Source organism: Bactrocera oleae, chromosome 6, assembly GCF_042242935.1.
Source record: "Bactrocera oleae isolate idBacOlea1 chromosome 6, idBacOlea1, whole genome shotgun sequence".
NCBI lineage: Eukaryota > Metazoa > Arthropoda > Insecta > Diptera > Tephritidae > Bactrocera > Bactrocera oleae.
In genome coordinates, this window is record NC_091540.1 from 62,191,733 (window position 1) to 62,214,715 (window position 22,983).

The window sequence follows — 22,983 nt, forward strand, 5'->3', positions numbered from 1 at the left end:
CGGAAAAACCAAATATTTTGTTTTTCGAGTTTTTTTGTTTTTTTTTTTTGGTACTCTGCGCGTTGCTGCATATTCGAATTTTCTTTGTCTTCTGGAAAAATGCAAATTTCGAACAAATAAGGAAGAAAAAGTGCACGAAAATCAAAACTTGATAGCTCTAGATTAGCTAGTCGCTAAATTTTAAGTATTGCTAAATACTAAAATATAATTTCAATTTGCATTTTAGTTTCACTTATCGAGTTTTGACAGTGTCGTTACTTTGGATTATTTGCTGTGCATTGTTAGTGGATTTTTGCTGGAGTTAATTGCATAAATAACTGCGAAAATATTAAATACTGGACTTGTTTGTGCAGGAGCTACACCGTTTTTTTTTTGGTTTTTGTGTGTGTTCATTTCTTTGTATGTATTTGTACATACATATATGCATGTATGCGTGTGTGTGTGTAAAACTTGCATTTTTCTCTGAATTTTTGCAATTAGCGGTATTTGCTGACTTATTCGTACAAGCGATGCCAACTAACGTTAATTTGAATTTAATTTTATTTAGCTGTAGGTCTTTATATAACAATTTAAATGATTAATTTGTCAGATTTATGTACTATGTAAGTTGTTTAAGTTAAATTTTATATTTACACAATTTTAATCACATTCCTCTTAATTTATTAAGTATTAAGGTAAATATCATAATATTTATTAAAAAATATATGTATAATATATTAGTATATTTATTTAATTTAAATTTAAATACACACGAATAATATCACAAAATGATGCACTAATAGTTTTTTTATTTAGTTTTTCTCTGTTAAAACTTCAACTCATAATAATAATTATTTTCAGTATATCTGAAAAAAAACTTTACCTTCGTTACAATTACTTTCACAGATTATAATGTAATTTTGTAAATTGAATATAATTTTTTACAATAATAAATTTTTTTCAGTGTAATAAACTGAAGGTAAAATCACCTTCTCACTGAATTTATTTTTTAAAAACTATGATTGCTTCGGACCACACGAAAATATTACAAATTTGAGAAAATATTTTGTTGCAATAATTGGAAAGCAATTATGAAAGTGAATATTTTATTTGATGTTATTAATAGTAAAAGTTGTTTTTTTTATAATATTAATTTAAAAAGATTAATTCCAGAGCTGTTTGATCAATGTAAAATCGTGAACTAACGAAATCAGACATTTTCTGAATTCAGGCAGTTAACTTAATAATTGACTAAATTAAAATAAATATCTGCTCTTGAAAGCTTGTGCTTCATGCATCTACTTTATTTAGTCAATTAATAAACATTTTATATTTATTAAAGAGAAAAATTGCATATAAAACGAGTCTTTTAGAAAGGTTACTGAATTAGTCAAATAACCAATTGTCTGCAAATTTACTAATTGACTAAATTAAAGGGTTGTCTGCTCTTGAAAACATATGCTTAAGGCAGTTGCTTAATTTAGTGAATTAAGAAATTGAGAAATTGTCTCAATTAATTAGTATAGTTAAATATCCGAATGTCTTCGAAACATTTGGTTTAGATAAAATCTTAATTAAGTTAATTAAAAATTGTATACAATTATTAGTTTGGGAAAATTGCTAATTGGAGGCTTCTTAATTAGTAAATTATGACATTTTTGACTTAATAAACTGAAGTATGTAACGTCTAGAAAGTATTTTTTACAGGATGCTTTTAAATTTAGTCAAATAACCAATTGTGTTTACTAATTATTTTAGAAGAAGTTTGTAAATTGCCTAAATTAGGGAAATATCTCGTTTTTAAACCATGTTTTTCAGACAGCTGTTTATACATTAGAAAATTTGTCTAAAAATTTTCTAAAACTTTTTTAAACTTTTAATATTCTCCTTAAATTAAGCAATTAACAAATTATCTAAACTAATTAGCATAAGTAGAGTTGATAATTGGCTACACTATGGGAATATTTAAAAATCTTGATGGAATGTGTTTTAGTTGGCGTCTTAATTTAGTCAATTAACAAATTATCTACAATTAATTAGTATAGTTAAAGTTGGTAATTGACTATAGCCCTCTGAACGTCTTTAAAGCTTGTAACTTCGATTGCATCTTAATTTAGTCAATTAAAAATTTGTATGCAATTATTATTTTGGGAAAATTGTTCATTGGAAGCTGCTTTATTTTTTCAATTAAGAAATTTTTAAATTTTTGACTTACTAAGATGGAGTCTGTAACGTCTAAAAAGTTTATTTTTACACAATTTTCACGATAGATCCTTAATTTAGTCAATTTACAAATTTTTTTTACTAATTAGTATAGGCGAAATTTGTTAATTGACCAAAAATTAAGCGAAATTTTAAAGCGCTATAAAACATTCAGACAGTTCTGCAATTTAGTAAATTAAAATTTTATACCGTATTGAAATTTAAAAAATTTTTAAATGTTGCTTTAATTATTTCCTATTTAATTTCATTAAAATTGTATAGATTTTAGCATAAAATTAAGCAAAATTTTAAATATCGATTTCAAATTTTACTGGATTTTCAATGATTGAATGATTTTTTACGCGAGGCTTTTAAAGTTAGAAATTTATATTCATATTTTTTGGCATTAACTATCGGCAAGTGAGCGCCAATAGATCACAATTTCAAATGAATTAGTTAAATATATATAAATAAATTAAATAAAGGAAGTATATTGTTGACTAAAATATGATATTACTATTTAATTATTTTATATTATCTAAGTAATATTTTCTCTCTCAAATTTGTAATAATTTCGCGTTTATATAAAAAAATTTTAAAACTACCAATTGGCACCAATTTTTTTTTTCACTAAAGTATCCAATAAGAAGTCACATTTTTGATATCAAATATTTTGTAATAATTCAATTACTACATATCTCCAATAGAAAGAATATACATATATAATCTATATATTTTTACATAATCTATCAAAGATTATGTTATACTCATAAAATTGTTACAACTAAGTACTTTTTTATCAGTGTGTGTTACTAAGATTTCCAATTTACCCTAAATTTTCTATTTTTTTTATGAAACGTTGAACTTTTCTAACACTCAACCAATTTTTTAGCACTTCAGTGTAGTTAACGTGTTTAAAAAAAATATTCTTAATAGTTTTGTGTTTTAATATTGCAAGAAATTTTTACTTACCTTAGCAGCAAATCGAAATAAGTAAGTATGAGTTAAAAATATCGATAATTAATTAACATTTATTTGTGGCACAAATAAAATGGATTTTGTTGGTAATCATTACACTTACTTAGTTATGTAATGTAAGTACGTTGCGCCGCCGCAAAGCAAGTTCAATTTGTGCAAAATCAGCGAAAATATAAGTTTTAATGGTTTGGGTTCATTTCGTTCGGTGATTGTTAATTTCGTATGTTTTGAAATCCATATTGCTTTGTTGTTTGAAAATGTGTTTCGAAAGTGTTTTGAGCATTCATAACTTTTTTATCCTGCTGCTTTCTTGTGTTGTTGTGTGGCAAGTCTGCGCAGTAGTTTTTGTTTTTTCTTTTATTTCTGTTGTTACTTTTTCTATTTTTGTTTGATTCTTTTAGCTCTTTGGTTTAGTTGTTTTTACTTAGTTTTGGTTATTTTGATTTAATATTTTTAATTAAATTAAAATTTTATTTATACATTTATATATATTAATTTATTTTTTGATATTACTGTTTATATTTATTTGGTTTTTATTTTGTTGTGTTTTGTGCTGCGTTTCCGTTATTTGACGATTTTGATTTATTTGACTTTTGATTTATTTTATTTAACACTTAAAGTTAATTACTGTTGTATTTGTTTTTGTATTCCATTTTGTTTATTGTGATTATTCTTATTTTGATTTCGTAAACTCGAACAACATTCAAAACATTTATTGTAATTTCAAAAATTCACTATAGACTAGTGGTAAGGTTTGGATTTCTCGGAACATATATAAATATACGATGCTAATTACATACATATAGTACACATAAGTACATATACATATGCAAAATTCGTAGTATTTTTGTTTGTCTTCATTTTTTTTTGTCTCTTTGTTCGAGTTGTTCTACGTTGTATCTTGAGATCGTTGAGATTTCGGAACTGTCGTCTGTAATTTTTATTTTACTCTTACTTATTTCATATGTATGTATGTATGTTTGTAAACATCAAATATTGTTTTTTGCTTGATTTTACGTATACTTGTAGTTAGTTGCTATATTTAACTATTATTTACTTATTGCTATATAAATATATTTTTTTTTTTTTTTGCCTTTGCATGAAATATGTACGTATGTGTTTATGTAGGCATACCCTCGTTAAGTATTTTAAATATTTGAGTTTCTGCTTTTATTTCGTTTATTTACTGTCATTTTTAGTTGTTCTTTTTTTGTTCTTGTTGTTGTGGTATAACTAAATGTTAATTTTGATTTTATTGCTGTGAAGCCTTTTGGATTATTTAATATTTGATTTTTGTTTTATTTTACTTTTGATTTGTGGAATTTGTTTATCCATACTTATTTCAATATACAGTTTTTATTTGCGAAATTTTCGATTTATTTTAATATAAATGAGACATAAATGAATTTTTTCAATGAGGTATTATTTAAGCGTGGTTTACATTTAGTATATACATATATAGAATGGGGTGCCCCTATAATGCTTTATTGCGAATTATCGCTCATTAGATACCAGAAAATCAAAATTACTCTCTTTTAATTCCAAATATTTCTAAATTTTTATGAGAGATCGTGCTCATTAATTTTTTCTTTAGAAGCTTTATGTCCAGTATTTTACTAAATTAATATTTTCGATCTGTAGGGTATGTGTGAGGCATACATATATATATATACGTTTGAGCCGACCTTTTTTCCAGTTCATTATCATAGCTGTATCAAAACTATGTAATAATGTTATATATAATGTTCATTCAACTGGTCAACTAAAGATTGCTTGTTATTCAACATCTCTTCTAAGAACTCTGAGCAACAGTATTAGTCAAAGTAGCTAATTTCTGGTATTTCGAGTGCACAAAAGTAGGAATAAAATTCGGGTACTTTTTGTTTCTGCTGTTCTTGTTTTCAGTACTCATCGAAAAAAATTAGGTATGTATAACTTCGAACCGAACCGTGGCACATTAGAAACCAGTTTCGTTAGGAAATCAACGAACTTTTTATACACTACTCTGTTATTCTCTACTAAAATGCTTTTTTTCATAATATATTGACCTTAAACCTTCAGCCCTGAAATTATTATTTTAAATACTACACTGAACAAGAGTAATATATTTAAAGTTAAAGAGCTGCTGATTTACGGTTAATATCTAGTAGGAAATTTTTTAAAAATCGATTTTTTGCTAATTGCGGTAATCTAAGCAGCATACTAAAATTCTAAATGAATATTTCAAATATTTTTTGTTTTGAGTTACAGGTTTCTAAGGTAGCCACTCAGCAAAGCCAATTCAATCAGTATATCTTAAACTCGTTTTACTCAAAACTATATTTTCTGCATGTTCTGTATCTGTTCTCCATACAATGACCTATCGGCTGATCAAAAATCAAATTATGGCAGGCGATAAACGACCAAAATTTTGGTTAAATTTGGTTAAAATTTTTTTAAAACGCCGCCATTTTGTAAGTCGTATATAAGTAATTGTACTTACAATATATTGTAGTGAGATGTTTCTTAGGTTTTATCCACGGCTGGAATCACTGCAGCACTGCAGGATAATTTTTTTAGCGCCGTCGAAGATCGCATGCGACTCGAAAAATGTTTAATATTTTTTAAAAAAATTGCATATTATATTATATATTGTAAAATATGTTTAAATATATCCTTACAATTTTAAAACAATTGATGTAGTGAATCCTACAAAAAATCGCCCTTTTTAGGCTGGCACAATTTTTTAATTTTTCCGTTTTGGTTTCCGTAAAACGATTTCGGTTTCGGTTTTAAAAATTTTAACGGTTTTAATAGAATATATTCTAATACTGTTTTGGTTCGATTTGTTTTTGGTAAAATGTATGTATCTCATGTTAGGGACGCCCTGTTCTATACATATACATATGTGTGTATGAACGTATCGAAAAATTAATATTTTGAACCTAGTTTATATACAGTATAACAATTTTTGTGTTGAAAACAAAAAATTTAAATTGTAAATAATTATTTAAAGATTTATAAAAAAAATGTTTATGGAAATAAATGACATATATAATATATTTCTGCTCAAAATATTTAAAATATATGCATGCAGTTAGTCTCTCGCTTCTGCTTGTATATTTTTGTCTATGAATTTTGATAAAAATTCCATGCCTTCTGCATTCGTATTCGTACAAGTAGTATTTAGTTACTAGTTATTCATTGATTTTCTGCCTTTGACTAACTACATAAGAGACGCTAATTGCCTCATCCAACCATTGTGTCCTGATAGTTCAATTTCTTACATCGCTCATAAACTTCCTTGTTATCTTACGACTATTAAAGTTTTATTATATTAATGTTAATGATTTTTTATTTAATTTATTTTAGATGCTAATTTCTTTTTTTTTTTACTATCATTGATTTTAATCTTTAATTTTTTAAATTAAATTTTTATTTTTTAACTTAATTTTTATTTTTTATGTTTAATTGGAAGTACATCGACATAGTCTTGTAATTTTTTTACTTAACTACAGATATTTGATTTATTTTAAACACATACTGTAAATGTATTTTGCATGTCTGCGAGTGTTTTTTTTTTTTTTGTTTTTTGCTTTTTCAGCTATTTGTCATGCATTTTTGGCGCATGCGCGCATATTTTAAACCTGTCTTCGCTTTTATATCTACTTTTCAGTTGTGCACATTATCTAAATATAGAATACTGTGCCTTGGCTTAAATGCTACACTCATGCATGTTTGTTTGTATGTGCATGTGAACCGTTATAAACACATATATTTCAATATTTATATGTGTGCTGCGAGTTTAACGCTTATTTAGGAAACTAGTAATTTTTTATTGAATTTGTCTAACTACAATTGTTAACATTGCCACTAAAATACGAACAGCATACATACATATTTATATGTACATACATAAGACGATTTTGTGTGTTTCTAATTTTTTTTCTTTTCTTGTTAAATTTAGTTATTATCTTAACTAATTTCTTTAAATATTTTGATTCTTTTCAAACTAACTTTTTGTTTTAATAATTTGATTTTTATTAATTATAATTAATATTTTTGATTAATTAGGTTTTTTTTTAAATTTAATTACTTATTTTTATTACTACAAGTAGTAATTAATTTTTTAAAATAATATTTTAATTATTTTTATTTTTTATTTTTTATTAATAATAATTAATAATTTTTTTTTTATATTATAATTTTTTTTTTAAATTTTTCTTTAATTTTTGTCTTAGCCTATGAGTAACTTTGCCTGTTTTCATTTTCACTCATTGTTTGAAGAATGTCCTTTGTTCCACTTGCTAGCTACATAAGTTAGTGTTGTTGTTTTATATTTTTGGCTGCTGTGCTATACATTTGTATATGCACAATTTGGGTATAGTGTACTTTTTATTGTTGTTGTGGTTGTCCTTTTTTCTTAGTGTCCTTAATTTGCGAGTATGTCCTTGTATTCGTTTTCACAACTTTTCACCTTCATTTCCTTGTGTTTGTATATTTCTGGGTATCTCTCTATCTTGTGTTTATAGTTTTTTGACTGACTGTAGTCGTTTAGTGTTTATATATGTAACTAGATTTGTTGAGCGAGGTTTTACTTCCAAATTTCAAATCCTTTTTCAATAACTGTTGACATTTTTGTTCTAAATTCCATTTCCATTAGTGTGTTCTGACCTTTAATTCATCTTGAGATCGTCGGTATTGATTTTTGTATATTCTCTTTATTAATATTTTTTCCTCATTTATTCTCCTTTTATTTAATATTCGCTAGTATTTAAATATTCAATATATTTGAATTATTCTTTTGTTGTATTTTATTGTTATTTGAGTTTTCAAGAATTTTTTTTTCCTATTTAATTGTCACATAAATTTGTATATGTACATATGTTATGTATAGTAAAATTTCTGTTCAATTAACTAAAAATCAATCCCTTTTTTCATAGTTGCCATACGTCTCTGGAAATTCCTGATTGTTGTACACTTTTTATTGAGTAAACGTTTGAGTAAATTTATTTATAGACACTAGTTTTACTTCAAAACTGCAAGGACAGGTATGTTAACATCAAAGTTTCTTTGGGTTTTCATGATTTTCCTTAAATTATTCGAATCGATTTCTTTAAGTATATGCTAGTAACTCAGTATATATATACAATTTTTATTTCTTTCTCGTTTCTTAATACTCTATTACCTCTTTTAAACCTATTTATTTTATTTTTTGAGAGTTCATATACGTATATATACATATGTCGAAAATGATTTGATGTCCATCGTTATGCATATATCAGATAAAATTCAAGTCAAATATATTGTAGTATAGCTACTTATGTAAAATAACCTGAATTTCTTCCTTGTGACTCTATACTTCTATCAAATAGTTTCGATATTTTTATTCCAATTAATTCAATTCAAAACTCAACATTTTTATCTATAATTCTGAAATTACAAGTAGTAAATTATATATGAAAACACGCCATAGAGTAGGTGAATTTATGAATACCTCTTTCTTAATATGGGTATTATTTTGAATCTCATATCTTTGTTATCCAAAAATACTCATTACTAATTTTTAGTCCATAACTATTTTTCAAAATTTATCCATTCTAATCATATATGCCTCCCAGCACACACCACCCTATATTCCGTGTGCCACGTAATAACACAAAGCCAATCCAATACCATGGAAATCAATTTAACGATAACCTCAATGCACCGTTGTGCAATTTCTGCAGTGCTAACTTCGAAATGTTATCAAGAAATCTGCTTTAAGCTGCCATCGTCTCAGAAAAGCCTATAACATATTTGTGCATAAATGCTCTAAAAATGATTTTCTCTTTTTCGTATATCGAAATTTAATATATTGTAGTTTGTTTTCGACTAATTTTCCCTGGGGCACAATTTATCTAAAATACTTGAATTATACGTGAACTGTTAGTTAAGATTGAAATTAAAAATCACCCTGCACTGGGAGACTTGCCATCGTCTGGTAAGGGGCGAACTTTAAAAATACTTTCTGATATCGTTCGGAATTGGGTTCGAACCCCACATCAGCTTAGTGATAGTGTGTTCCGTTAGCCTTGTGATGGTGCCAACTGCTGTTATTTCCACTGGTTTTTTATCTGATTTATCTTTAAGCTCAAGATAGGAATATTTCAGCAGCTATTTAGGTAATATTCCTAATAACGAGGAAGGGTTTGAAAAGGAGTGATTAAAAAAGTGGAAATAGATCTGAATTTCCGAAAAATAGCACATATTCGAAAAAATCTGAAATAATCGTCAGGGTCCATTCTTTTCGAATTCTGAAGCTCTACTGTAAACCGAAAGATTGAATTCAGAGATTATTTTCGAAGCGTATTAGCATAGTAGGCGCGTTCAAAATTCTAATTGGCACAATAATATATAAGTTTGCACTTACATATACATATACTCGTAGTTTAAGTCATATAAATTCTTGGGATATTACCGACTCTTAAATCTACGAACTCCGATTCGAAATTATATGCGATCTCACTGTCTGAATTAATCAATGATACTCTTACAAAGTCAGAAAAATTCTTCTCGGCTTAGTTTAGGATATTCATAGAATAATTTTTTGGAATTTTTTGAATTGGAGCTGTGGTACTAAGAAAGTAAGTATTAAGAAAAATAATACTCAGGATTATAGCTTAAGAGGCTTTTAAAGCTGTAATACGAGAAATGCAGCTGGAAGGACAGTCGTGTCGTTTATGAAGATCCGATAGCTTTAAGACACATATTTTACTGATACGTTGATAGAGAACTAATGTTACCTCATTGTTTTTGTACTGTATGCCTACTACATGAGAGCTTTATTTTCAGATATACTTATTCTGTTTAGGTATAACTTCGGCCTGCTACCGAGTAGCGACGATTCTACTTCTTGAGACTTTTATATTCAGTTATACAAAATTCTTTCGAAGTAAAATTTTAGGGTACTCCATAGTAAGAACGATTCTAATAAGTTTGTCTAAAATCAGCTTGTGGTGCCAGTTTCAATGAGATATAGATTGAAATTTTTAACTTCCATGAGGGTGGTATGGCTACTGAGTTTGGTTTAGAACAGACTTGCAATTATTTAAAAAATATATTTATATTCTTGGTATGTTTCTAAGTATCTTCGGCCATCTTAAAAAAATACTGAAAGGTTTTGCAATGAAGAGAAAAATTCTAACCTCAAAATCTAAGCACTTATAGTGGAAGACATATGAGAATGTCTTTTGTGAACCAAAAAAAAAATTCTTACTCAACAGCACTAAGCTATACGTTACAACAAAAACATCTAAATGAGTTGTTGTTGTTATTTTTAGCGGGTTACTATTAAATTTACGTGCTTATCGCTGTACAGTGTTACAATGTACCGTTATATACTATACTATTATTTTTTTATATTATAATTATTTACTGTTGGATTTTTTGTATATACTTTCGATTACATAACCGTTAAATATTTCTTCACATACAAGCTAATTACGTATTGACCAAAAACATATGTATGTATATGTATGTGCATATACATACAAGTATATTTTCACAACTTTATAAGAAGTACAGCAACAACGTCAATTTTCAGCACTTCGATGCCATCATATTTGTTGTTTTACATCTTTGGTTTTATGTCGAAGTAAACAGATTTGTAAAAAATCAATGTTGACTTCATATTAAATTTCGATATACACGATATACATATGTATGTATGTATTAGAGATGAAAAACTTTGTTAAAAATTAAACAGAGATTACATATGTACATACATATGTATGTAAGCGTGTACATAAGTAAGATTCCTTACAACCTACAAGCTAATCCTTATGTCTTAATTCTGAAGGAAGGACATTCACAAATACGAAAAAGCACATGTACATATATAATATATTATATATATTGTTGTTGCTTTTGTTTTTGTTTCAAAAATCCCTGTGTCAAGCAACAATGACGATTATGCAAACACATATATATATATATAAATATATGTATATGTATATATGGTCCATGTAAATTGTCAGTTGAGGATTTTTGGATGGCAACGAGTTTACTTGCGTACGTTTTTTCCTGTTATACAGGCTATGGGGATTTTCGGGTAGTTTAATATATCATAGTTTGAGGGAGTTTTTTTTTTATTTCAGTTTTGATTTTCCATACGACTTCGCACTCCCGTTTAAACATGTATCTCATAATAGTCATGACAGTCTACACAACCGCTCGCCTCACTGGCGCCCGCCGCCACTGCTGCGTCGGGATCAAAGCTCGCAGCACAAATCATACCTGACGCTGTGGCCATCGGTGGCTGTACGACGCCACGTGGTGTCTTCTTCCGCGTACGACTCTGCCGTACGCGGGCCTTATGCTAGGATGGTCGCTTTTGGTACAAACAGTCAATGCATGTAGTGTGCTCGGGTGCCGACGAGCTCAACTGATAGGCCGACATGTGTTCGTGTGGACATTGCGGTTCGTGCGCGTACATGAAGGCAGCTGGTGGTGCTGCTGTTGCAATGGTTTCCTGTGGCGGCGGCATTTGATAATGTTGACCCGTATGTGGATCATAAGCGTAGTGCGCAAATGCATTTTCAGCTGACTGAGAACGCAGTGGACCGGCGCTGGCGCCCATCGTGTTAATTGTGTAAATACGTTCGGGTGATACGCCATAACGGTACGAGCTGCTGGTGGTGCTTTCGCGTGACGTAGAACGCTCCAGAGATTTACTAAGACGACGCGTGCTTGTATTGGTGCCGATGTCGCGTGGCATATGCGTTGTTGTAGCGGCTGATATATAATGATCGCTACAAGTTTGATTATCATAAATGGGATAATATTGGTAGTAGGCTTCGTTGGCGGCCAGCGCGGCGGCGCGTTGTCCGTTCTCAAAGCTACTGTGCGCCGACTGACTGCGTTTACGGCTGCAACGTTCCGGCGATCGCGATTCGAAACTGCCGCGTGGCGATTTGAGCGACGAACGTGGTATATCGAGATTCGGTTCAGAGCTGCGGCTGTCGAAGCTGCTGCGCGGCGAATGACGCTGACACAGACTACTACCGGCGCGATCGGGCGACAGGTGTTCGATGCTGTCGCGCGGTGATATGTGCGGCGAAAGTGATTCGACGCTGCAGTCGTGAGAGGGTGTGAGTTTCTTGAGGCAGCTGCGGTCGGGACTTTTCGATTTACTGGGGCTGGGTGGTGGTTTCAGTATGCCGCCGGCGGGACTGGCGGGTCGTTTCAGTATACCACTACCCTCGGAGCTGCGACGTGGACTGGGTGTGCGGCGTCCGCTGGACAAGCGATCGGCCGAGGAGTCGCGACTGGAGCTTACGCTCAATCGTTTACCCTGATCGCTGACACTGGTGCGTGGTGATTTTATTTTAATTATGCGTACGGGCGAACTACCTTGTGATTTGGAGCGGTCGGGTGAAATGTATATGCTTTGACGTGGTGATTTCGTTGTCTTCGGTTTTGCGCCGGTACTGGCAATGCTACTACTACTGCCGCTGCTCGATTTTTGTGCCTTCTCTGAAGATTTTGATTTGAAAACTTTATCGACCTTCTTGTCGATGATCACATGATGTTTTGCCAACCTTCTGGCATCTTCCGATTCATCTTCGGATTTTTCCGAAGTGCCCGTCGTGGTGCCTGTGCTATCCGATTCTGTAGCTGGTCGTGGTGGTGACTCTATGTCGGCCACTACTGTTTGTTGTGTATTCTCCACAACTGTTTGCGGTTCCGGCGACAAACTCGAATCATTTTGTTGTTGATCCTGTGCGTCCATTTGTAGATCCTGCGATTCGAGCGCTTGCTCCTTAAGGTTGGCCATATAGGCGGCGATATCGTATGTGGTGTCGCTGAGTTGCTCATGCTCGAGATCACTCAAATGCTTGTCGACGACATGGGTGTGCGAAGCAGCGCTAGCACCGTTACTGCTACTACCGCTGCCGCTGCCACTACTGCTGACACTTGCCTGACGACTACTTGACGATTTTTTGGAAGACTCTTTTGCTGAATGATGCACAACCGATACTTGCTGAGCGGCGGTCAGCTGACTTAGCTCATTGGCGAAAATCTCAATTACTTCGATATCTGCTTTGGGCGATTGTCGTGGTGACAAGCGTTTTGGTGTTGCCACACAATGTAAGTTATGATTGTTACCGTTACCACTACCTCTACTTGTTAAACCACTTGTGGTGCCAGTAACGTTATTGGTTGTATATATTACTCTACCACTACCACTACTACTACTACCTAAACTTAAATTAAAAGCTGCTGCTACGGATGCAGCTTGCAACTCTGATTCGAGTATGTAATCCATTTCTTGCTGCTGTTGCTGTCTCATCTGTTGTTCGTCGTCGTCCTCCTCGTCCTCCTCCTGCTCCATCATCTGCTCGTCCATATCCCGGACTTCTATGCCCATCTCTTCGATCATAAACATCATTTGATCGGTGGCCTCCATTGCTGCCGACAATGAGCTCACTGTCGCTGAGGCAGCGGCATCCATGTACTCTGCTTGAGGGGAAGACGATAGTTCTTTTGTTATTGAGTTAGTCTTACCTAAATCTTTCATGAGAACTGGCTGATAGCTCGATGGCGGATGAGATGATTGTATCAAACGCGCTTGACTACCAGTGCTGCCAACCGATAGGGTTGATGTGGTGCTGCATGGTGAATTGTGTTCGAATATAACGTGTTGGATAGTTGGTTTCAAACGGTTGGTGGTGGTGGTGGTAATGGTCATGGTTGTTCGTTATTGATTGTGGTGGTAGCATTGTTGTTGGTTATGGACAGGTTTTGAAGCGGACATTTATGAAGCGCAAAGTTAACGAAGCGATTTTCGCAAAATTAGAAAAATGGGAAGAAATAGAACGAAATATATCATCGATTAGCCTTTAATAATATATATGTGTGTATGTAGTGGTTGATTTTAAGTAGGGTAGCTAAGAAAATGTCAGAAGAAAAATGTTTCTAGTGGCGAATAAAAGTATGTACTATGAAAATTTACTTATAATTATTCGATTTATCATTTATTTTGAAGAATATACTATACTTTCTCTTTCCTTCGACAAACCATTAGCTAAACACATTTTACTGTTTTGCATTGGGTGATAAATGTGGACAGTCGGTGGATTTCTCTGCTTGTTGTTAAGTTTTGTTTTCAGAGCTTTGCTTTTTAGTCGCTTGTGATCGGTTTATATATATAGGTTAGGAACGTATAGTCATTACTATTGTCTATATCGATTTGTTGAACTCTGAAGCACATATGTGAAAAGAGAGCCCTCATCCTGCGTACTTTCTCTCTTCTTCTAGTGAATTTTTGATTCTGGAGCTGCGTTTTTTAGACTTTAGACAATTAGATTCGGAATAAATTAGTGTAAGAATAGTCATAATAAACGTCTATATCGATTTTTTGATCTTTAAAGACCAAATGAGGAAAGACAGCCTTCACAGAACTTTAGGGGTTGGTCTGTGTATTATTCGGGGTCTCTATATTCAGGTTTTTATCGCATAATTAATTGTTATTTGGTATGTTATATTATTGTGCTTGCTTAGTATTACCTCTAGATAAAATTATTTCAATATTTATGAGAACAAATATTGATATATTATACGGTGATGTATATAGACTATTTTCGTGATCTTTACACACATTCCTTAGAAATTTTGTTGAATGATGAACGAGTCTCGCTCGAGACAAATTATTGAATTCATAAAATCTTGCTTGGTTACTAGAAAGGGGAAGTCGAAAGAATTTCGACCGCAAGGGGCCTTACGTAAGCCATTATTAATCTCATTGCGCTTCCTCATTTTTTATTTATATATATTTTTTTTATTATTTTATATATAATCTTTCTTGGTTCATGCGTGTAGTTTAATTTAGACCTCTTTATGCTAAGGAATAAAAAATTAAGAAGATGTTGATGTTCTAAATATTTAGTTTAGACTTTCACTAAAAATCAAAACAAAATATTTTTGTTTAATACAAAGTTAATACTCTGGATTTTTCCATGTAGAATTGCGTAATATTTAAAACAATTTAAAGAAGAAGATTCCACAAAAAAAATATAAAAAAACTTTCATAAGAAACTAATGAGTTTCAAAAGGATGTTTAACGCTATAAAAGTGACTCTGATATGCAAACAACAAAAACTCTTATATACCTCAATGTCAAATGATTGGGTGTACGACCCAGCGTAGCTTTCGCTTTGATTGTTCCCTGCTGGGAGTCTTCTTCGCCTTCGGATTTGGTGCCTGGATCCATGCGTTCGATATCGCTCTGATGCATTTGCTGATGATGATGATGCATTTGTTGTTGTTGATGGTGTTGCATATGCTTTTGATGTTGTTGCTGCTGCTGTTGCTGTGGGTCTATGGAGGAGGACATTAGTTCTATGAAGTTTGTGAAAATGAAAATTCAAATTGGAATTTGAAACGGTAGAGAATTTTGCAGTAAAAATAGTATTCGAAGATTTTTGATGTCAAATGGGTGAGAGAAAGATATAAAAACAACAGAAAAAAAATAATAGAGAAGCAGAAAAAACAGGTAGTAAATTTTGTTTAGCGAATAAATACGATTGTGAGAGAGTTGAGAGAGCGGAGAAGAGTGTACCATTTTTTTTTAATTTTTTAAAATAATTTTTTGTTTTTAAATTTTTTGGTATATTTTTTTTTTTATAATCAAAAGTTGTAGTTTTTTTCGTTTCATTAAAAATATTTTTGGTAAACTTGTCTCCGCAAAATTGTTGGCTAGCATAGAATTTTATTACAGTTGATAAACTGTGCCTAAACACCAAACTATTTACAAAAAATAACGGGATATCTCTGAAATACCTGTAGTATCGCCCACAGTCTTGCTGCGTCCACGGAAACCACTCGGTTGTAGTTGTTGTTGTTGATGCTGATGATGCAGCATTGGCACATCGTCGGCCTCTTGGCTGCCCGATAGATTATCATAGTCGATATTGCCGGCCGAATGACGCTGCGAACCGGACTTCTTCTTGGGCTTACCCAAGGTCTGCGAGCCTTGAATGATTGTTATCTGCAATATAAAAGCGAAAATTAGCATACAGCGAACTTGCAAATATAAATTTTATGCAAATATTTCTTTGCTTAAGTTCCAAGACCTGTTGCTTTGGTCGCTCGAGCGTTTGCGAACTGCCCGAACCGCCACCTTGCGATGAGATGCCTGATACTGAGCCGCTACTGCCGAAACCCTTCATCGGTATGGACATGTTGCGTACACTTTCGCGTATGATTTGTCGTATAGTCTTGAGGAATGCATTACGAAAATCGGCCGTGCTGTTCGAGAGTACGTAAACCTTCTCGGAGCGGCGTTGTAGTTGCGAGCGTAAATGTATCAATTCCCATAGGAAGTGTGAGTCCATATCTTTGGCGGAAGAGGCGCGCACCTGTACTTCGGTGACGGGTATGAGCACTTGATAGCGTATGATTTCCACTTCGTTGGGTGTGTTTTTACTCGAAACACCCTATAAAGTATTTTAAAGAGTTTTAAGGTATGCAAATGTAGTTGAGGTAAAATTGCCAAATGAATGCTTACCATAAGTTTCTTCTTTTGACGCAAACGTTCTTTGCAAAGGAACACAACCGCTGATTTAAAAACGAAGCACATGGCGTGCAACTCCAAACCCTTCTTAATTTTACCAAGGAAATCGGATATATTAAGCCACTCAACGCCGCCATAATAAAGCAGATCACCTGTATCGAGGAACGAATGATCTTGATATTGGATAATAATTCTTGGATAGATTAAGTGATGTTGTTGTTGTGGTGAAAATATGACATATAGTAATAGATTTTTGTATCAGCATGTAATGCTTATAGATCTGTGAATGCTTCTTTGACGATATTTTTTTCTTATTGCCATATAATTTAGAGTCAGTCAGTAGTTTCGTCATATTTCTTCCCCCAAATGGTGACATCATATGTCATAACTTTACAATTGCTCATAAAGAGCTCGAATTTAGATAAACTTTCCTAGACCTCACCTCGACATAAGTAACGTGGTAAGCTGCCTTGATCCATTTAGTCTAATTTGTGGATGAGGTGCTTTTCCATGGAGTAATACACATATGATCGACCAAATGTTTAATTTTAGATTCCAGAGTGGGAAAATAGGTTTATCTGCTGGATATTTAACTACACTTGTAAAATTATTATTAAATCCCATATGATTAAATTTGAATCGAACTGGTTCGATAAAAACTTTTTCTAGATTGACGCCATGAGATACTATATTCGCTGATCACTTCAGCAATTTTTTGGATAGAACTATGTTTGCTATATTTGAGAACGGTTGAAAATTATATCGCCACTAAAAAGTAGTGAATTCTTATAAGAATTTAGAGCAAGAGTTTTGTGCTTCACATTTATCTATTTCATTCGCTCATTGAAGCCCCCTCTTCTTAATACAATTTTGTTGCACTCAATTGAGTTGGCATTCACAATTCATCGAAGCATTACATGCTATTTATATATATATTAAAAAATAAATTTATGTATATGCATTTAAGCGCTTTTAATGAACCCACCTGGACTCAAATCGATGGGCTGCTTGCATGACTTCTGATGTTGTCGGAATAAATGATCGAATATAGCACCATATTCCTCGTGGATTCGTTGCATTTCATTGATATGCTCGGCTACCTTTTCCATGCCCTTGAGTGCCTCTGCAAAGCAAAAACAAAAATATATAAATACATAAGTGCAACAAATCAATGACGATAAGCCAAGAAATGAAATTACGAGCACGTTCCGAACATAAAAAGATTTACATTATTAAGGTAATGATATTAATTATGTTGAAAAATTCAAGTGGGCACATACATACACATATATATATATACATATATAGGTATATGTATATATATATATATATATATATTAGGGTGTAGCGAAAAAAATTTTTTTTTGCTTAGCCTGAGGGTCAGATTTGTAAGTTATAAAAAAAGAAAATTTTTGGAAAAAAATTTTTAAACATCTAGAAGCCCACTCACTTTTAAAGTAAGGTTTCTAGTTAAAATTTTTATTTCGTAAAACTTTTTTGATAAGTGTTGCTGTAAAGAGTCCTTTATCTGGCCAATTAAAAGTTATCAACAAAAAAAATTGATGTGGTCATTACTGAAGTTTTAAAAAGAAGTCTTAAACGGCAACATGCTTTCCTTAAGCGTTGAAATAAATTTTGAGTCGAAAACCATCAAATTCGATAGTTTTTATATAAATGTAAATAGTCGAAATACTCGAAATATACTTTAAAAGTAAGTGGGCCATCTCTAGATGTTAAAAAATTTTTTTAACCAATAATTTTCTTTTTTTATAATCTAGAAATCTGACCTCAGGCTTAGCAAAAAAAAAAAAAATTCGCTCCATCCTAATATATAATAGGTACCATACATATGAATATGAAGGCCATTACATAACTGTGGTACTCACCGCACAAGTGCAAGTGTTCATCGGCTCGCGAATCGGTTAAATTGCGCAACTGTTGCAACAGCAGTGGATACTTGAGGATGCGCTGTATCGGCTTGATTAAGTACGATTCCAATGTGCTGCTGTGCTGCTGCTTCGGATTGCGTGCGGCAAGGAATTCCTGTAGTGCGTGATTACCCTCATCTGCGAAAAGAAAGTGACGCACGTAGAGACGCAATGGATTATTAAATATTAATTAATAGTATAAATGAGTGCAGGTTATATAATTATCGAATCTTTTATTTGTAATTTCTCATGCGTGTTTGTTCTTAGCATACAGTTGAGTGCAAATAGTTGGTAGCTAATGTATGACATACATTTTATCTTGGGAATGATTAATATTCGAAGATATATACAAATATTTTTTTTAGGATATCGAGTAAATTTCAATAAGCCAATAGCTAGAAAGTGTAAGTGAGAAAAACTGAGAAGGCTGAGCCTTTCTCCGGCACTTGATTGACTTTTCAATCTTCTAAGGTTACTTTCAACATTCAATGTTTGATATCTGATGGATTCCATAAGTTTGCTATTTGGTTTTTGTTTCGCTATCCTGCATTTGGTTGTAGATTTCCATCTATTTTTTATGCCTCAGATTCTACTAGAGAGAACTTTGACTAAGCCAATTCGTCTGCATTTTCGTTGCCGAAAATGTTCCTGTGACCGGAAACCGAAATTATGAACAAGTGGAGTTGACCTGCCATTGAGCTTAAAGCCTGTCTGCATTTGTTTATTAAGCTTGAATTTAATTTTTGGTGACGACAAGACTACTAGTGCCGTCTGACTGTCGCTATAAATGTTCGGTTTCAGTATCTTGCCTAAGATCCACGGAGGATAACACGTCCCTACACCGCAGCTCTCGATCCTTGTACCAATCAGCAAAGTTTTTCCTAATAGCTATTTACAACGTTTCTTTTTTCGATATCTTACGAGTTTCTTAGATATCTATCGGAAATTTTGCACACGTTTTTTTCACCAAGAATGTGCTCATTTGTCAGAAACGCCGATACCGGGTCACTAGTCTTTGTAAAGTTTTTTATTTGATAATATATATTTACAAATTTCCTTCAAATTATTGCCTAAGAAAAAGCTTTAATATCAGAATATATTGTTCAGATCGGACCTACGTAGCATATAGCTGCCATACAAACTGACCAAACAAAATCAATATAGAGATCTTTTTATATTCTTTTATGCTATAAAAAATTCACCTGTAAAGGGTATTATAACTTCGGTGTGGGCGAAGTTAGCGTTTTTTCTTATTTTGTTTTTGGATCTCGTGAATTTCTGAGTTAGGGTTTCGAGCTTACAATTTATTCTCCAAATTTACTATTTCCTTTAATTTTCTCTATTTTTTACAAATTTTTTATAAAATTGCATAAAACTCGTGAAATTACACTCTCTTTCACTGCAGATTTCCACAAAGAAATAACTGTACTCAAAAGACCAAACATATTTTTACAGAAGTACAGTGAAACAAAAAAAAGATGGTGAAAAAACCTCAAAGCATTCGCTCAATATATTTTCAATTATATTCGGCTTCAACCCTCAAGCACTTTTACATAGACCTAACATATTCGAATGCTCGTAACTCATACAACTGTGAATATTCCATCTCCACAAAAACAAATTTACATATCTACTCGTATGTATGTAAATATGTATAATAAATGTTTAATGAGCACTCGTTTTTCTCGTTCAAGTGATTTTAACAAATTACTCAAATGATTATCCAGCAATTCAATATTTAACTTTTTGATTGCGTAAAGTAGACAACAATTTTTCCGCTTTGATGAATTTCATTAGAATGTTAATTTTTGTTGATGAAACTTCTTTGTTGAAGTACACAACACAGTACTGCGTGTATGTGTGTGTCTATGTACATATGTATTGGTAAGTACCCCACGTCTGTTGCTGCGTACTCATTACACGGCTTAATTACTTTGTAGACGCGCCTGCAAGTATGCTTGACTTTGCGCTGATTATTATATACCATAAGTGTGCTTATTAATTAATTAATATTATATATCTATATATATACATTTTTTTAATTTCCTTGCTTCTTCGTCTTGTATTTTAACAGGTTTTTTGAAGGAAGATTTACACTCACTTATTTTTGTGGGAGTTTTACAACTTTTACAATTAAATAAAATTGCTGTGGTATTAAGGACACCTTGATTTCTATGGTTACGATTCATTGAGAATACCCACAAAAAGCTTTCTTAATTTTAAAAATAGATTTTTTCTAAATCTGATGCGTTTTTTCTTAGGTACTTTTGTGAAAGATAGGCTATATCTACATATATCTGATATAAGAATATATAGGTATATATTGAACATTTAAATTACTACCATATGTATAACATATGCATAAGAATACGAATTTTTTCTAATTATTTTAGGTTTTTGTACTTCAACCAAAACAAAATTATTTAAACAATTGTGAAGTCAAAGCAAAAATAAAATTGTTTGAATAATTGGTTAAATTTAGCAAATTTTTTAGCTTGTGAGTTTAGAAACACTACATCCAACAGCCATTATGATGGTATACAGACATTGAATAGTCTTGGAAAAATCAAATGTCTCTTATATTTAATCTATTTTTATTAATTTTAGACATTTAAAATTTATTTATATAATTTTTTAATACAACTTCCATCAAGTGCTCGCCTTATTGGCTTGTTTTACAGCGTTTACCTCAAATGACAATCTCTGACGGTAGAACGATGATTTTAGTACTAATATTTACTTTGAAATTGTTAACTATCGGATAATTGTTGATGCCAAAAAGAAGCCAGGTGTATCAAATAAGCAAATATAGGTGGTCGGTCAATGTTACTTTCTTTGCCATCAAACGTTCAGACACAAAATAGTTTGGTGATGAAATGGAATTTCATCCATGAATCTTTAATAATTTAATAACACTTTTTTTTAGGTAATTTTAATTATTATTAGCTAATGAAAATTGTCTACACCGGAATGCATGTTGAATTAAGGGATTACAATTCTATTGAATTTAGATTTCCAAGAGTGTCTGAACCCGTATAAGCGGTTATATACCGAGAGCAAGAGTGATGCGCCCTTTATATAAATGATTATTTGAATAGGAAATACATGCAGTTGAAAAAGTTGATTATAACGGATAACAAGTTTAAAAAAGGCCTAATTTTGACAATATGCAGGGAAGAAACAAAGAATCGAGTTTTTTTCTAAATTTCCTTAGTAAATTATAAATATAAATTTGAGTTTACTACAACAAAATTTTTATCTTGTAATTTTGATATGAAATAGCGGCTATAGAGCAATTTTCTGAATCACTTTTTTCACGAGAGCTTGATGTTTGAACGCTTCGACTTTACAGCGGATTAGATTTTGTGATTTAGTCTTTAAATAAATGCGATATATTGAAAAATACGCACAAGGACAGTAGCTTTCCAAACCACATTCGGAATAATCGAACAATACGCACGAATATAGTTTTAGACACAATGTCAATTTATGTTAGAATAAAACTTGTTTGGAAATATAATTGCCCCTTTCGAAGTAACTATTGCTGACTTGAATTTCAAAGCTAGTAAAAAGAGCAATAAAATTTCATATTATAAAGAAATCAGATTAAAATTCTTTAAAAGATTAAAAAAATTAGATTAATTGCGATAACTTTAAAATTTTTCGTGGCATTTTTGCGCTGCCGAGCAATTTACCCAACAACATAAAAAAATAATGAGCATACAAGGCGTATGAGTAATCTAAGGCAAGATAAACAAAAAATTTTGAAAATAATTTAAATTTTCCTTGCTCTTCATATATAAAATTGTAAATAAATCAAAAACACGTTTAATTTTTATGCGCAAAAATTGCAACTGTTTCTGCTTACGCCACTTCCGCAAGCACTAATTGCATTGAAAGTGCTGACGATAAAAGCGAAAGAAGCGCAGAAAACAGAAAAATAACAACAACTTGGAATTACAGTTTTGTCGCGCATAAGCAAATAAAATAAAATTCAATTGATAGAAATCTGGAATGCAAAGTTTCAATTTAATTTACACAAAAAGACTGACCTCATTTAAAAGCAAGCGAAATAAAAATTATACAAAACGCTGAAAGTATGCTGAAGGCAAACATAATAAAAAGCTGTCACATAGCACGACGTCCGCGAAGATACCACAGCAACACTTACAACAACAAGCAATATACAGGCGTACACATGCTGCAAAGGCTGGTGGTGTGATGTAAACATGTGTCATTTACATTTCATTTGGAGTTGGCCAGCAAACATCAAAGTTACGCGTGTCGCCGCATGTGGGTGGAGTGGAGTGCTCTACAAAGGCATGTACCGCATGTGTACGCTTATGTGTATGGTGTATGTAA

At 31.9% G+C, this 22,983-nt stretch overlaps 1 protein-coding gene across 16 annotated transcripts in view; it reads right to left on the reverse strand.

The window, feature by feature from the left end:
* The window catches only part of sif (still life), a 378,461-nt gene that overhangs the window by 8,928 nt on the left and 346,550 nt on the right, over nt 1-22,983 (reverse strand). For 8 of the 16 annotated variants that reach the window (XM_070111162.1, XM_070111161.1, XM_070111165.1 and 5 more), the window contains 7 exons: nt 18,580-18,759; nt 17,679-17,816; nt 16,688-16,845; nt 16,254-16,616; nt 15,961-16,168; nt 15,291-15,519; nt 13,687-13,790 (listed from right to left, as the gene is read on the reverse strand). In XM_070111162.1, coding sequence (XP_069967263.1) covers nt 13,687-13,790; nt 15,291-15,519; nt 15,961-16,168; nt 16,254-16,616; nt 16,688-16,845; nt 17,679-17,816; nt 18,580-18,759 — 1,380 coding nt within the window. Of the gene's footprint in view, nt 1-9,808; nt 13,424-13,642; nt 13,791-15,290; nt 15,520-15,960; nt 16,169-16,253; nt 16,617-16,687; nt 16,867-17,678; nt 17,817-18,579; nt 18,760-22,983 lie in introns of those variants that run through there. The other 8 variants (XM_070111166.1, XM_070111156.1, XM_070111153.1 and 5 more) reach the window with 6 other exon arrangements.